Genomic DNA, 17,860 nt, shown 5'->3' with positions numbered 1-17,860 from the left:
GGGGTAGGTTAGAGTGTATCTCCGAACCTCGGAGAGATCATGGAAGACTTGAGGAATCTTCTCCAGATCAATGGGCTCTGAAGGGGGTAGTTTTGCGGGATCCATTCTGGTCTCAGGGTTGAAACAGCTTTGTAAACAGCGGGGACCCCAGCCCAGGATCTGACACGATGACCAGGAGATATGGGGGTTGTGCCGACAGAACCAGGGATAGCCCAGGATGGGCGTGCGTATGGGCTGCGTTTGGTACTGGAGCGGGTAGGGTTGAAGGGGGGTCGACTGAGGCTAATGGGATATGAAGTTGAGAAGCGAGATTCTGAAGTTTTAAAAGTAGAGATCGTGTCTGTCTCCCGAATCCAAACTGGAAGCTGGTTCCACAGAAGAGGGGCCTGAAAACTGAAGGCTCTGCCTCCCATTCTACTTTAAATACTCTAGGAACAACAAGTAGGCCTGCAGAGCGAGAGCGAAGTGCTCTAATAGGGTGATATGGTACTACAAGGTCATTAAGACAAGATGGGGCCTGATTATTTAAGACCTTGTATGTGAGGAGCAGGATTTTGAATTCTGGATTTAACAGGAAGCCAAAACAGGAGAAATCTGCTCTCTCTTTCTAGTCCCTGTCAGGACTCTTGCTGCAGCATTTTGGATTAGCTGAAGGCTTTTCAGGGAGTTTTTTGGACTTCCTGATAATAATGAATTACAGTCGTCCAGCCTGGAAGTAATAAATGCATGAACTAGTTTTTCAGCGTCACTCTGAGACAGGATATTTCTAACTTTAGAGATGTTGCGCAAATGGAAGAAAGCAGTCTTACATATTTGTTTAATATGTGCGTTGAAGGACATGTCCTGGTCAAACATGACTCCAAGGTTCCTCACAGCGTTACTGGAGGCCAAGGTGATGCCAAATGTATTCTGCAGCAGGACAACGACCCCAAACACACAGCCAAAGTCATTAAGAACTATCTTCAGTGTAAAGAAGAACAAGAAGTACTGGAAGTGATGCTCTGGCCCCCACAGAGCCCTGATCTCAACATCATTGTGTGTGTCTGGGATTACATGAAGGATGTGAGGAAGCCTACATCCACAGAAGATCTGTGCTTAGTTCTCTGAGATGTTTGGATCAACTCACCAGCCGAGTTTCTTCAAAAACTGTGTGCAAATGTACTTAGAAGAAGGCAAAGGGTGGTCACACCAGGTACTGGTTTGATTTAGATTTCTCTTTTGTTCATTTACTGTATTTTGTTGACTGATGAAAATACACGATGAACACTTCCATTATTGAAAGCATGTTTACAGCTTTTCTTTCTCACCTGCCTAAAACTTTTGCCCAGTACTGTAAATTTAGAGTGTGTGAAAGATTTTCAGTGTCCTGTATAAAAGTGTGTGGACGTGTGGGTTTCAGCATGAAGAAATCTGTTGTCAGAGGTAATTCTAGGTAACATATCCTCATATTTTACTTTCTTTTAAAAGAATTTCCAAGGAAGAAGGAATAAAAAAACCTGACTTTCTTGATGTCCCCATCTCCCCTCCCATCACCCTTTGCTGCTATCAAACAGTATAAATGAGGCTCTGCTCTGTCGCTGCAGCACGTTCAGCATCTGATTCTCCCACTGACGTTTCTGCGTTCATAGCCGGTGAGTTACAGCTTTGTACATAAATGCAGCAGCTGTAAGAATTAATCTTGCCTGGGGTTTGTAGCTGCAGGCATTTGATCTTTTGGTAAAATAAACTGAAATATGGTGCAGGCTCATTTACACGCATTAAAATTCACAGTTTCTGATTTGAACTGAAATCTGTAAAATGTCTCTTAAATGAAAATAACTGTAACTTCTGTCCTTTAGAATCATGAGTAAGAACTCCATCAGCACTAACCAGGAGCTGCGTAAAGGCGAGTCCCTCGTCAGTGTAAATGGAGACTTCAAAGCCATCCTACAGGTGGGAAAATGTGACCTTGTCCTCATCAGTTTATGATTACATGGCCCAGAAACACAGCTGGTAACATTAAAAGTTGACAGCTGGTCTTTAACGTGCAGATATAGAAAGAGATCAGTTTTACTGGCCACTTTTTCCTGGCTAGAAAACTTTTCTTTTGATAATGATTTTTTAGTGAAGTTTATGAAAACCCTTCCTGAGAAAATGGCAATAAAACGAATCTATGAATAAAAGAGCCCCAATGATGAGATTTCACCAAAACAAAGAGATCAGGAAGTTAGGAATACAGAAATAAAGAGAAGTGGGAAGTCTCAGACGCTGACAATTACATCTGAATATTCACTTAACACCTGATTTGCTGAAAGCTGCACAGCTATTCTACCTTGTTTTAACGAATCGTATCGTCGTCCATATGATTTGTAGCTCACAGTATAAACGTTCAAACTGATCCGCTCTCTTTGCTTCCACTTTGCAGGAAGATGGCAACTTTGTCGTCTACAAGTGGTCTCCTATCTGGGCCACAGCCACAAACGGCAAAAACCCTGCGCGGCTCCTCCTGCAGTCGGATTCCAACCTGGTCCTGTACACCCAGGACGATAAACCAGTTTGGAGCTCTGGAACCGCCATTAACGCCGACATCAGGACGATGCGCCTGACCCTGACCAACGATGGTCGTCTGGTTGTTACAAGGAATGGAGCACAAATCTGGAGCTCTTAAAGCTCACGATGTCATTCAGAGATCCAGACTAAAGGCGTGATGTCCTGAGAGCCGCGCGCTCTGTTTCACATCCAAATAAAAGCTCTGTGATGTTTCTGCTGTGTGTGTGTTACTGTCTCAGTCAGATGAACTCTCAGCACGTTATCATCGTCTGTTTAAAACAAGCGTCCAGTAAAGCTCACAGAATAGACGTAGTATTAAATCTGTGTTACCTGCTGACTGGAAAACGTCTGTTTCCAGGACAGCAACAAAAATCTAACTGTTCTCTGTGTGGACCCACAGCGGGCAGGTGTGGGCGGGGCCAACCTGCAGGCTCCAGGTGTGCGTGTGTTGACACATACAGGCAACTGAGAAGGAGTTCTGTGGGCTCATTGGAAGCTTTTAAAATCTCAAATCTGACCGTGTGGTGGCGTTCTCACCTGTACTGTAGATAACACAGGTGAGTTTTACAAATTTCTCTTCCATCCAGTCGGGGGAGCCAAACGTCTGCCTGTCAGAGCCCCTGAAACTCAGATGTGTGTCAGTGAATCTGCACGTCTTCTTGCTTTGGTCACATTTAGTTTCCAGTGGTTGTAAACACATGCGTCACTAACAGGTAACTTCCTGCACTGCTGAGATTAGTGTAACAGCAGCACCGCATGTGGTGGATGTTTCTGAGGCCGTGTGCACCATCCCTGCTGGAGGTGACATCATCCTCCTTCTTATAGTTTGTTTCTGTCTTCCTGAAAAGGACACACACGGTATCACACACATGTGATCAGTCATGACAGCTCAGAGCTCAGCGTTCACAAGTGTGATTTGATTGATTTCACACAATAAACTGAACTGGTGGATTCGTGCAGTCACGTAGATCAGACTACAGCAGCACTACAACCTGCCTCTCACAGGTAGTTTTTCACAGACATGAAACTTTTAGTTTCCTGTGTAAATCTGCTGACGGCTCATGAAGTCCTCGGGCCTCAAAGATTCTGCAAAAACAATAAAAACCTCCCAATCAGGACGCAATGGGTCTGTGAGGAAGGTCTGTGACTGACGAGCTTCACAGTCAGAAGGCGAAGCTTTGCACGGCTTCATGAGACACATGAAGGTTACTGCAGATGAAAAACAGCTGAGTGTGGGGGGCAGGTGGGAGTTTTAATGATGTGTTTCGCTCGTCAGCCTGAACACTTTGAGTTCATCAGGTTTCATCAGCACCTGAAATGATTTCACTCTCATTTTGTTCCAAAGTCAAAAATGTTTCTGGGAGGACAAAACCACAGAAGAAGAGTCCAGATGTGCACAGGTGGGTGTCAGACTTACACAGGTAAACGTGCACAGCTAACAAACCAGGAGAGAGTCCATGAAGACCTCATCACACAGCAAATCCAGCATGTCCAAATTAACACTGTCGGATTTGATTTCAACACTATTAAAGTGTCTATATGGGTCCACACCAGAGAGTGTTAATTTAACTCTTTTTGGAGAGTTGGTACGTTAACTCTGATTTAGTGTTAAACACCAAATCTGTCTGGAGTTGATAATTTAACACTTGGTGTTAAGAGTTTATATATTAACTCTCAAAGAGTATTTTAGTTTAACTACGTAAGAGTTATCTTCTAATTCATTCTAAAAAGCGGGAATTTTACTGTTCTGAACTTCTAGAAATTTCTTTTGGAAATAAACATTTGCTAAAAAGATGCAATGGTTTTTGAAAAACATTTATTCTGAACTGTGCACCACAATTTCAAAACATTTTCTGAAAGATGTAACAGTATACATGTTCTCACTTTCATTAGAATTGTGTTTATCAAAAGGTCTGACATGGTAAATGCAAATAACAGCATTCTCATCACTTATTTCTTCAATACAATATGCATGTCCTTCATTCATCCCTTTGTGGAACTTCAACGCACTTCTGCTCTCCCCCATATTCCATCTTCACAAGCATATCCTGTGCGGAGATTGAATAAAAATTAGTTGACACTAATTAATGGCACAAATAATCCAGTAAACAATTGCAGCACAGTAAAAAAAAAAGGAATCCTCTTTGAGCCATTACTTGTGTAAAGTATTTTCCCAAAAGACAAGGACACAGACAACAGGTAATACTGAACTAAATGTAAAACCTCAGCCTTTTTCATTTTTACCTAAACCGTGTGCACAAAACTCTGGAGGGATCTATGCTAACGTAGAATCCAGTCAGGACGTCAGCTACTGCTGTTTGCTCGTTGTTTTTTTTATGGGCGATCGTTTTCAGGCTTCAAGTAGCACCATTATACCAACATTTCACATTCTACACATTGTTTTAGGTGTATTTGACCAAAAGTTTGACTGAAAATTCACATGCAAGCTTTTTTCAAGGCTGTGGTATTTGCCCGCAAACAATACCTTTCAGCTAGCTAAAACAGAATATTATGCTATCAGCGAGCAACATGGCTAATGCCTTTCACACAGCTTTGTCTCAACTCCAAAGAGCCACAGAAGTAAAAGCTAATAGAAATAATTGAAACAATCTTTGAAAACATGACTTACCAAGCATGGCAAACAACTCAAATATGTAGAGCAAAATGTTCTGAAACGGCTTCACTTCAGCTTCGATTGGAGCCGTGCTGGGGGCGGAGTCTGTGAATTTACTCTGTTGGTGTCATAGCCCCTGTAGGAGTTCAGAGTTAAGAGGTCAAGAGTTAATGTTTCCATTGTAACACCTCCAGATTTGACAGAGAAACACTCATTTTTAACACTCGATTTTAACTACTATCATTTTACACCTCAGAGTTACATTAAAAGAATGTGACTCTGCTTAGAGTAAAATTAACTCTACTTTTGCAAGGAGACTATTAACACCAAAACATTTAACACTTTTGAATTTGCTGTGCACAAGCTGGTTCTCTGATTGGCTGGCTGTCCATTTAGGTCTTCCACAGCAGACACGCTGCAGTGTTCGCTCTGCCGGCGCTGTGTCCATTAAACCAGCTGAAGTGGCGCTCTAAGGACTGATGATGTCATTCAGAGAAGCATTGCTGTGGATTCCTGCTGTTTCCATCTTTTATCTACAGTCTGTGGAAGTCTCTGTTGATTTCTGGAAGCTTCAGTGTCACTATGGAAACGGTGATGAGCTACAGCATGGTAGAGAGTCAAAGGTTAATAATAAGTATTGATTGCATGCACAGTGGTGAGTGAAGAAGAAACACTGAGTGCATCATGTGTAAGCTGGGTCAGGGTCACCTGTCCCACCTGCATGCTTTATCAAAAGGGAACGTTTTCATCTGAAAAGCAGCCTGATGTGCTGCATGAGCGCAGTCACTGCTGCAGTTTCTTCTTCATCCCAGCAGAGGGCGTCATTTCTCTGCTGGGACAGAGGACAGGGAGAAATCAGCAGAAGCCTTCATCCTGATGGCCGTGACGCTCAGCAGCAGCCGGCTGTGATCAGCCTGTGATCGATTTATTTATTGATCGGTTAAAGCTGGTTGGAGTCACGTGCAGAGAGTAAATGTCGTTTTTCAGAGTTCAACACAAGAAAACCACAGAAAAAAATAATGATGGTTAGAGATGAAAGGTAGGTGTTGTTTTTACATGTGGGACAAATACTTTTAGGCTTCATATTAAACAGCTTAATTCTGATTCAGTAAAAAGGACTAGATGTTACAGTCCCTGATAATTCATCGCTTCAAATGGAGAAAATCTTGAGGGATGGCAGCCAAGAAACTTTACCAGCAGGACACATCGTTGCCTAAACTTCACAGGGTGCTTCGGTCTTTTATCACAAGCTAATGTTGTGCCCTTAAACAGGGGAAATAGTGAGGAGAGGTGAAAGGAAGGCACAGACACGCAGCTCTCACTCTCACTCGTCTGTATTGAGTTTCAGAAGCAATACAACCAAAACAATATTCTTATGGATGCACTCAGTCTCAGGACAACTGTATCCAAACTAAGTGACTATTGTTCGCTGCATTAGCTGATGAGAATACTTTAGATAACATGAACTGTAGCATTAGACAAAAACATATTTTTAACTCGCACATGTTAGCTGACACAGTCACTAACTTTCCACAGCAATGAAATAATACTTTAAGTACTGCATGTCTTTCAGTAGTTAACTTATACAGATAGTAACAGAAAAATCTTCACACAATATGGCGGAGTAATAGCGAAAACTAGCATACGCAGCAACAGAGATTAACTGGAACTTCTCAGCAAAATAGTCCGCAATTCACATCTTCCGCTACAATGAACAATGATAACAATGTAATAATCAACAGTAACACACATTTATACAGATTTGTGCATGACAGTTACCTTAAACAGGGGAAATAGTGAGGAGAGGTGAAAGAAAGGCACAGACACGCAGCTCTCACTCTCACTCGTCTGTATTGAGTGAAGGAGGAAGCGCGCGAACCCACCTACTGGAGCCCTGAGGCATTAACAATGGATCGACGCACAATCAACCCAGGCAAAACTTTCACTGCTTATCTCCCTCTATATTCCCACTGCATATTCTATTCGAAAACAGTCAAAGCAACAAATAAAACATTAATAAGGGCATGACATGAAATATAAGGAACAGAGATGTACAACTTCAAAACTAATCAAATTTATGATCCACCACACTAATCTGCCATTTTTTCCTTCCTTGGTTAGGTTTAGGAACTAGAGATCTGATCTAGATTATCATACTCAAATTTGGGACACATCGTCAGTAGTGGACCTTGGATTCATCGGGTGTTTCGGCCATTATCACCAGACACCCTCATCCAAGGAGGCCCTGCCAGGGTTGATCAGGTCCCAGAGTGTGTCACTGGTTTATGTTAAATTGGTTCTCGTCGACTTTCTTCTGTTTAGTTTTCTACTATTTATCTTCTTCTATCAATTCACTGCAACTGAAAAGTAATGCTTACCTCTTTAACATTTTTGGAGCCTCACTTCTTCAAAGGGAAAGAAATGGTGATAGAGAGAAGTAAGACAAAAGGGACAGATAGGAGAGAGCAGAGACGAGAGCCGGAAGGGGGTCGCCCGATCTGGCTTCCCACATCTCACAAACTGGAAAACTGTCCCACGTCGGCACTATGTACAACACGACAAATACGACACATCACAACGCAACACAAACAACACAACTCAGTAACTTAACTTAGTGCTGTACAGGTCCTTCATGGAAGGAAGAGGATGTCCAATGATTTTTTGGGCCATATTGATGACCCTCTGGAGTGCCTTTCTGTGTGCTGTGGTGCAGCTGGAGAACCACACACCGATGGTACTGTCAGCCCAATGACGTACACAAGTTTTTGGGAGTTAGACCCAAAGACGAGGTCTGGTCGCAGAGTAGTTGTTATGATCTCTGTGGTAAAAATGATCCTCTGATCCAAGTCCACTTGCATCTGCCAATCCCTGGTGACCTTGAGCAGGCCCAGGTCCGGGGTTGAAGAGCTTGTCCTCGGCTTGTCTCCCTCCTGAACAAATGCTGATGGTTACTGACGCTCCTCTTGGAGAAACAGGCTTATTTTAGAGTTCACAAAAAAGCTTGTTTACACAGATGAAGTCTATAACATTTAAGTCTTTTCACAGCGTATTAGTATATTTTACTTAAGCTTAATAATCTGAATAATGCTTTGATCTCTTCAACTAATTGGAATCACACCTTTCTACTAAAACTGTTTGTGTTGTTCGCCACCTTTTCCTGAACCAGACCCTGCAGGATTAGCCTGAGTGTCCAGTCCTGGACCGTGTTTTTAACCGGGAGGATCCCAGGCTGGATTGTTGTTGATGCATTATAAATACTCTTGTTTTATAGTTATTGTTATTTACTTTCTTCTCATCAAATAAATATCCATGTAAAATTGTTCGTGTTATGTTCATACATGTTAAAAATGCCTGTAAATAAAAAGAGTTCAGTGACAATTATTGTTTGTTGTAATCAATTTATTAATATGGGACGATCGTGGCTCAAGAGTTGGGAGTTCGTCTTGTAATCGGAAGGTTGCCGGTTCGAGCCCCAGCTCGGACAGTCTCGGTCGTTGTGTCCTTGGGCGAGACACTTCACCCGTTGCCTACTGGTGGCGGTCAGAGGGCCCGGTGGCGCCAGTGTCCGGCATCCTCGCCTCTGTCAGTGCGCCCCAGGGCGGCTGTGGCTACAATGTAGCTGCCATCACCAGTGTGTGGATGTGTGGATGTGTAAAGCGCTATATAAATACAGGCCATTTACCATATTAGTCTCCATCACCATAGTTTTGCCGTACCTTTGCTTTTTGTAGTTGATATTGGGGGGGGTTAATGGGCTTGGGGTGTGTGGTGTCGCACTGACCTGGATGGGGTCTGGTAGCTCTTGGGTGGTGTTTTTCTGGCAGCCTAATGTAGCAGGGCTTCAGGGGTGGGGGTCTGTGCCAGTGCTCGTTTCTCTTGCGTAGCCTCGTTGCTACAGCCTCCAGTGGCTTCGGCACCATGGCTGCTGGGCTCTCCTTTGCTCTTTTCTGAGTGGGTGCTGTGATTGCCCCTGTGGTGGTCCTCCTGAGGCTGTGGGGGGCTCTAGATGTGTGGGGCCTCCTCTATGCATGCTTCATGTCCTGGGGGGCAGGGCTGTGGCTCCCTGCACCTACCTACTGTAAAAACTCGAATGGAGAAACCTTATAAACACGAGCACTCACACCCACAGGTGTCTACACAGGTGTTTGAAATTGGTGTTAGAAGCTAAATAGTCAGTCACACTGACAACGAGGAAGTTTTAGATTTTTCTGGAGGGCTTCCCCTGATGTTTCCCCTCTTTCAGGAAATCACCAAATATCCTTCAAACTGATACGTTTACCTGCCGGACAGGTGTGACAGGGCAATGCTGAGCAGCCTCATTCTTCAGCTGTGAATCAGACAGAAGTGGTGGCTTTGTCCCAAAAAGTTGATTCTGTTCATCTGGACGTAACGTTTTCAGTGGGAGAAATGAGGGCGGAGTCAAGGAGGCCATTTACGTGAAAAAGGAAAGACCATCTCTGAATCGAGGAGGGGGCCTAAGGGTACATCTGTCACCATCTTACAATGCTGTGAGCTTTGATCAGTGGTTGTTGATCAAAGGTCATGGAAATTTGCATATTCATGATGAGCTGACCTCTCAGCCCGTTGTTCTTTCACTGCGCTGGTTTCAGTCATTGTGCAAATGTCCTGTTTGTAAGGTTGGAAACCTGCAGTCAGCTGAGACTGAAGAACTTGGATGAGTGACAAAATGTTTCTCCCACTGAAAACATCCAGATGAACAGAATCAACTCTTTGGGATTTACTTACCTGGATGATGCATCAAGGTGATGGCTTTGTCCAAACGGTTTCACGCTGACAGCCAGATGCTTAAGATTGTTCCGGGGTTTCATTGGTTCTCCAAACTAACATCAGTTTGACTTTCAAAACTGCAAAGCTCCTTCCAACAACCGAACACAAGTCAAGTTTAGCATCTAAAGTGCAGACAACAGTCAGAACCTGTGCTCAAGTCAAATACCAGGAAAGTGACCCCTTCATTCACTGGAGTAAACCCCAACATACAAGCACTGAACCAGTCGATGCAAGTCTGTTTGAACTCAACCAGGGGTGAATTTCTATCAATAACAAAGAGCCAAGGATCAATCGGTCACACAAACTCTTCCACCAGGATAAGGTGGAGGAGTGATACATCAAGTAAAGTCTGCCTAAAGCTGAGTGCACTGCTGGTCAGTCTGCTAAGCAGCAAACATAGAGCCTGTGTTTCTGCTCCGTTCATCAATGTGTTTACTGTATCCAAGCTTAGTGTACATAAAGTCAATTCTTCTTTTGGTCATCTTTTATGGAAATATTTTGATTTGCTGGCATCTCCTGGTCTCCTGATGTGGAATTGATGACTGTGAAATGCTGGCCTTTCTGTCTACCACGCGAGCTATGACAAAGCATCATTACCGCAGTGCAAATTCTGCCGAGTCCAGATGTAAAGCAGGCGATGAGAGAACTACAGCACTGTCCTCAAATCACAGATGCATTTCACATCTTTGCAAGGAGTTTCAACAAGGCTTACGTCTGTTTGCTCTCAACATGCAACAGCGTGTTATGTGTGCAAACAGAGGGACTCATAAATATCAACAATGAATACACTGCAGCCCCCTTACCTCACACTGGAAGCTCCAACCATCTCACTTTGCTGATGAACACAGTGTACACGCCCAGAGTGAGAAAAGAGCCGCCTGTGGTCGTGGACGTTGTAGTGTGGGCACAGGAGGCTGTTCCAATGCTATGGGCTGCTTGGAGTGCACACCATGGAGCATTTTCAGACAACATCTGGGGACTGTGTGGACATAGAGGAATATACTGAGGGTGTGATGTTCATTTATCAAATCAGGACTGCTTGGCAGTAAATGTCTTGTATTACAACCGGACAGAGTTCGACTCTGTTCTTTTGGCAGTTTCTGATCATACTAATCAGTCACGCTGAGTATGAGGATGTTTTTGGCAGCCTTGAAAACTTGCCATCTGAAGTTTTGTGCACTGATGTCTCTTTTTCAGTTAATCAGAGATATCCTTCATACTAAGCCAGGCAGTTTACCTGCAGTGCAGGTGTGACAACAACCTCGGGATGAGGAAGAACAATGCAGTTTCCATCCTGGTCACAGACACTGGATCAGTTAATTTTCCAGCCATCTATCCCTTCTCCTCCACTTATCCTTGTCAGGGTTGTGGGGGTGCTGGAGCCTTTCCCAGCTGAACTTTCAGTTTGATTGGATTTAGTTAGTTTGTATATTATTTAGCTGGAGTGTGTTTGTGATCAGATATGTGTGAGGTGTGTTAGAATAACTGAAGTATTTCACCGTATAGGTTTTTTGTAGCTGGGCCGTGTCGGGGGGAAGTCTTTTATTGGTGGTGGTATGACCGGCATCTATTTAAGGAGGTTTTTTTGAGAGGCTGGGTTGTTCGTCTTTAGATGTGTCGCTGTTGAGAGTGTTAAACCTCTGTATTTGTTTAAGACAAACATATTCAGAGCTCTGAAAGGCGTTTGAAGGCTCGTGTGGTTGTTTTCTCCCATCTGGTCCCCTTCACATTACCTTGCGACCGTTACAGCACCATTCTTAGGAGCTGTGACAGACTCTGAAATCACAAAAGCAGACAGGCCTGGAGCTCATGGTGACTGGTGTGTAGCATTGCCAGTGAATGACAATCCAGTTAAGTCCAAGATAGACAGAGAATTTCTCACAATCACTCTCAGACGGAAGAAGTAGTCATTCGGGTGACGTGCGCCATTTTCCCAAAGCCTCCTGGGAAGAAATGTCAATAAGAAAATAGAACATGTCACAAAAGCACCGATAGAAGTTAATGAAACCCCTGCAGCTGTTTGAGGCTAGTTGGTTGCAGCCACTGAGCAACAGCTTGAACCTTCTGCGAATCCATGGGTAAACCATAGAAGAGTGTGGCAGGGGGTGGTCTCTGGCCTGCTGGCAGTGGAGGGGTGGTGCGGTGAGACCAGTGACTCTCTCCTTATATATAGTGTTGGCAGAAACTGTGTGTGTGCAGTGGAGGACGCTGCGAGACGAGCAGACTCCTGGCTCGAGTTGTGCCTAAAAGAGCTGTTGAACAAAATAAAGGAACCCAAACACGCCGATATGCACTGTCGGTCCGATCATTGCCACAAAGAGTTAATGAAGCCGAAGAAGGGGGTGGAGCTTTGATAGCGGGCACATTTCTCCAGCTCACAGACTAGCTGGTGTTCGAACTGTCTGTTAAGCACCACCCTAAGATGAGTAACATGGTCTTCTTGGGACCAGAGTAGATCAAAAAGTAATCCAAATATGCCAACGGCCACCAGCCTAGCATGTCACGAAAGACATTGTTAATCAGATGTTGCAAGACAGCAGGGTATTAAATCCAGTTCTTTGTATTCTTTACGGCAAAGAAAGACACGGCTCAAAGTGGTCATAGCTCAAAAAACGATCTTTAATTTGACATATTCCAGAATATGGAGACTGTTTTCACCCCCTCTACGGGTAACATATATCCGGTCTTAACACTATTCTTGGGCAATTTAAATAACACAGAAATCCTGCAAACTATTCCTAAAGTCCTTCTCATTACTCTTCATTACTTTTATGCTCACATTTAACGTGTGTCCAACGAGCTTTTAGTCTCCTAAGCAACATTTCCTGGAGCTGTGGTTCTCTGTGCTTCTTGTGAGTTCCCCTTTCTGATGGTTGGTTTCTGGATTCTCACCAACCTCTCCGTGGTTTCGCTCTGGTTCTGGAATCTTCTCCTGTAAAGTCAGAAAACAAAACGCCTCCCTCTGCTACGCCTCAATAATCTACTGTGTTCATCTAATGTTCCCTTAATTATTCAAAGTTGGTTCAAAATATCCCGTTCTGGGCTCTATCCTTTATATTAACTTTACTTAATCTCAATGCTCTTTATGTGTGTGAGCAACACTTTTAATTGTATTAAACCCACCCAGGGTCAGATATACACCATCACCATATCAGCATAAATCTCCACTAGAAAGCACACTCCAAAATTTTTGTCTATCAGGGTTTACGCCCCTTTTTGCTTCAAGCAGATACATAACGTGCAAAAGTTACAGCTAATGACAGTTAGACAAGTTTCCGTTATCTGCAACATTTTGTTTCAGCCGTCGCACCCCAACACGTTTCCTGTTGACTTATTCATGGCTTATCTTTAACACCTTCTGCATCACTAGTTGCTAAGCAAAGACAAAGCAAGACGTGTTCCACCTTTACCCTAGAAAATAAATCTATGTGATGTTTGTGTATGTAAGCCTGTTATGCATCCATTCACTACACTCCACGCCATCCCTGCAGCATATCAGTTCAGACGGTCACGCTGAACGAAGCTTTTGACCTTCTTAGGGCTGAGTTACAACTCATATGAGCACGATTGCAATATGTGTGTAAAACATCATTTATATACTCTTCAATGTTTAACCTTTGCCACCCTCATAAGAAATAGGTGTTTCCTGTTTTTGGCTCGCTCCTCTCTTATCCGTTCATGGACTACAGTTCAGCATTCAGCACAATAATTCCCTCAAAGCTTTTCACATGAAGGATCTAGGACTCAGCTCATCACTGTGTCAGTGGATCCTCGACTTCCTCACAGACGGACCCCAATCGGTAAGGGTGGGAGAACAAGTCTCCCCCTCCATCTCACTCAGCACTGGAGCGCCTCAGGGCTGTGTTTTAAGCCCCCTGCTGTACTCACTGTACACTTATGACTGTGTAGCCACATCAGACACCACCTCCATTGTCAAGTTTGCTGACGACACCGTTGTGGTGTGCCTGGTCTCTGACACCACCGAGAAGGCCGACCTGGAGGAGATGAGGATCCTGAAGAACTGGTGCCAGGAGAACAACCTCCTCCTAAACATCAGCAGAGCTGATCGCGGACTTTGCTACAAAACAGGTGAGTCCCTAATCATCAGTGGCGCGCCAGTGGAGAGAGTGGACAGCTTCCAGTACCTGGGTGTCCACATCACTCAGGACCTGTCATGGTCCTGTCACATTAACACCCTGGTTACGAAAACCTGTCAGCGTCTCGGTACATATAGGGGGTCATAGGGGTGAGCGGGGGTAGGTTAGAGTGTATCTCCGAACCTCGGAGAGATCATGGAAGACTTGAGGAATCTTCTCCAGATCAATGGGCTCTGAAGGGGGTAGTTTTGCGGGATCCATTCTGGTCTCAGGGTTGAAACAGCTTTGTAAACAGCGGGGACCCCAGCCCAGGATCTGACACGATGACCAGGAGATATGGGGGTTGTGCCGACAGAACCAGGGATAGCCCAGGATGGGCGTGCGTATGGGCTGCGTTTGGTACTGGAGCGGGTAGGGTTGAAGGGGGGTCGACTGAGGCTAATGGGATATGAAGTTGAGAAGCGAGATTCTGAAGTTTTAAAAGTAGAGATCGTGTCTGTCTCCCGAATCCAAACTGGAAGCTGGTTCCACAGAAGAGGGGCCTGAAAACTGAAGGCTCTGCCTCCCATTCTACTTTAAATACTCTAGGAACAACAAGTAGGCCTGCAGAGCGAGAGCGAAGTGCTCTAATAGGGTGATATGGTACTACAAGGTCATTAAGACAAGATGGGGCCTGATTATTTAAGACCTTGTATGTGAGGAGCAGGATTTTGAATTCTGGATTTAACAGGAAGCCAAAACAGGAGAAATCTGCTCTCTCTTTCTAGTCCCTGTCAGGACTCTTGCTGCAGCATTTTGGATCAGCTGAAGGCTTTTCAGGGAGTTTTTTGGACTTCCTGATAATAATGAATTACAGTCGTCCAGCCTGGAAGTAATAAATGCATGAACTAGTTTTTCAGCGTCACTCTGAGACAGGATATTTCTAACTTTAGAGATGTTGCGCAAATGGAAGAAAGCAGTCTTACATATTTGTTTAATATGTGCGTTGAAGGACATGTCCTGGTCAAACATGACTCCAAGGTTCCTCACAGCGTTACTGGAGGCCAAGGTGATGCCAAATGTATTCTGCAGCAGGACAACGACCCCAAACACACAGCCAAAGTCATTAAGAACTATCTTCAGTGTAAAGAAGAACAAGAAGTACTGGAAGTGATGCTCTGGCCCCCACAGAGCCCTGATCTCAACATCATTGTGTGTGTCTGGGATTACATGAAGGATGTGAGGAAGCCTACATCCACAGAAGATCTGTGCTTAGTTCTCTGAGATGTTTGGATCAACTCACCAGCCGAGTTTCTTCAAAAACTGTGTGCAAATGTACTTAGAAGAAGGCAAAGGGTGGTCACACCAGGTACTGGTTTGATTTAGATTTCTCTTTTGTTCATTTACTGTATTTTGTTGACTGATGAAAATACACGATGAACACTTCCATTATTGAAAGCATGTTTACAGCTTTTCTTTCTCACCTGCCTAAAACTTTTGCCCAGTACTGTAAATTTAGAGTGTGTGAAAGATTTTCAGTGTCCTGTATAAAAGTGTGTGGACGTGTGGGTTTCAGCATGAAGAAATCTGTTGTCAGAGGTAATTCTAGGTAACATATCCTCATATTTTACTTTCTTTTAAAAGAATTTCCAAGGAAGAAGGAATAAAAAAACCTGACTTTCTTGATGTCCCCATCTCCCCTCCCATCACCCTTTGCTGCTATCAAACAGTATAAATGAGGCTCTGCTCTGTCGCTGCAGCACGTTCAGCATCTGATTCTCCCACTGACGTTTCTGCGTTCATAGCCGGTGAGTTACAGCTTTGTACATAAATGCAGCAGCTGTAAGAATTAATCTTGCCTGGGGTTTGTAGCTGCAGGCATTTGATCTTTTGGTAAAATAAACTGAAATATGGTGCAGGCTCATTTACACGCATTAAAATTCACAGTTTCTGATTTGAACTGAAATCTGTAAAATGTCTCTTAAATGAAAATAACTGTAACTTCTGTCCTTTAGAATCATGAGTAAGAACTCCATCAGCACTAACCAGGAGCTGCGTAAAGGCGAGTCCCTCGTCAGTGTAAATGGAGACTTCAAAGCCATCCTACAGGTGGGAAAATGTGACCTTGTCCTCATCAGTTTATGATTACATGGCCCAGAAACACAGCTGGTAACATTAAAAGTTGACAGCTGGTCTTTAACGTGCAGATATAGAAAGAGATCAGTTTTACTGGCCACTTTTTCCTGGCTAGAAAACTTTTCTTTTGATAATGATTTTTTAGTGAAGTTTATGAAAACCCTTCCTGAGAAAATGGCAATAAAACGAATCTATGAATAAAAGAGCCCCAATGATGAGATTTCACCAAAACAAAGAGATCAGGAAGTTAGGAATACAGAAATAAAGAGAAGTGGGAAGTCTCAGACGCTGACAATTACATCTGAATATTCACTTAACACCTGATTTGCTGAAAGCTGCACAGCTATTCTACCTTGTTTTAACGAATCGTATCGTCGTCCATATGATTTGTAGCTCACAGTATAAACGTTCAAACTGATCCGCTCTCTTTGCTTCCACTTTGCAGGAAGATGGCAACTTTGTCGTCTACAAGTGGTCTCCTATCTGGGCCACAGCCACAAACGGCAAAAACCCTGCGCGGCTCCTCCTGCAGTCGGATTCCAACCTGGTCCTGTACACCCAGGACGATAAACCAGTTTGGAGCTCTGGAACCGCCATTAACGCCGACATCAGGACGATGCGCCTGACCCTGACCAACGATGGTCGTCTGGTTGTTACAAGGAATGGAGCACAAATCTGGAGCTCTTAAAGCTCACGATGTCATTCAGAGATCCAGACTAAAGGCGTGATGTCCTGAGAGCCGCGCGCTCTGTTTCACATCCAAATAAAAGCTCTGTGATGTTTCTGCTGTGTGTGTGTTACTGTCTCAGTCAGATGAACTCTCAGCACGTTATCATCGTCTGTTTAAAACAAGCGTCCAGTAAAGCTCACAGAATAGACGTAGTATTAAATCTGTGTTACCTGCTGACTGGAAAACGTCTGTTTCCAGGACAGCAACAAAAATCTAACTGTTCTCTGTGTGGACCCACAGCGGGCAGGTGTGGGCGGGGCCAACCTGCAGGCTCCAGGTGTGCGTGTGTTGACACATACAGGCAACTGAGAAGGAGTTCTGTGGGCTCATTGGAAGCTTTTAAAATCTCAAATCTGACCGTGTGGTGGCGTTCTCACCTGTACTGTAGATAACACAGGTGAGTTTTACAAATTTCTCTTCCATCCAGTCGGGGGAGCCAAACGTCTGCCTGTCAGAGCCCCTGAAACTCAGATGTGTGTCAGTGAATCTGCACGTCTTCTTGCTTTGGTCACATTTAGTTTCCAGTGGTTGTAAACACATGCGTCACTAACAGGTAACTTCCTGCACTGCTGAGATTAGTGTAACAGCAGCACCGCATGTGGTGGATGTTTCTGAGGCCGTGTGCACCATCCCTGCTGGAGGTGACATCATCCTCCTTCTTATAGTTTGTTTCTGTCTTCCTGAAAAGGACACACACGGTATCACACACATGTGATCAGTCATGACAGCTCAGAGCTCAGCGTTCACAAGTGTGATTTGATTGATTTCACACAATAAACTGAACTGGTGGATTCGTGCAGTCACGTAGATCAGACTACAGCAGCACTACAACCTGCCTCTCACAGGTAGTTTTTCACAGACATGAAACTTTTAGTTTCCTGTGTAAATCTGCTGACGGCTCATGAAGTCCTCGGGCCTCAAAGATTCTGCAAAAACAATAAAAACCTCCCAATCAGGACGCAATGGGTCTGTGAGGAAGGTCTGTGA

At 44.1% G+C, this 17,860-nt stretch overlaps 1 protein-coding gene across 1 annotated transcript; it reads left to right on the top strand.

The window, feature by feature from the left end:
* The first annotated feature begins 15,921 nt into the window (after nucleotides 1-15,921).
* Nucleotides 15,922-16,898, top strand: LOC147316481 (B-type lectin plumieribetin-like). Its single transcript, XM_086258140.1, has 2 exons — nucleotides 15,922-16,116; nucleotides 16,589-16,898. Exons 1-2 carry the CDS (start codon nucleotides 16,027-16,029, stop codon nucleotides 16,829-16,831), a joined length of 333 nt encoding a protein of 110 aa, XP_086114266.1. The 5' UTR covers nucleotides 15,922-16,026; the 3' UTR covers nucleotides 16,832-16,898.
* Nucleotides 16,899-17,860: the final 962 nt, after the last annotated feature.

This window comes from Aulonocara sp. 'chitande type north' Nkhata Bay, linkage group LG13 (assembly GCF_057382095.1).
Source record: "Aulonocara sp. 'chitande type north' Nkhata Bay isolate Kocher_YH1m ecotype deep benthic linkage group LG13, A_spYH_male_GT1.1, whole genome shotgun sequence".
NCBI lineage: Eukaryota > Metazoa > Chordata > Actinopteri > Cichliformes > Cichlidae > Aulonocara > Aulonocara sp. 'chitande type north' Nkhata Bay.
This window is presented reverse-complemented; position numbering and strand designations above follow the sequence as displayed.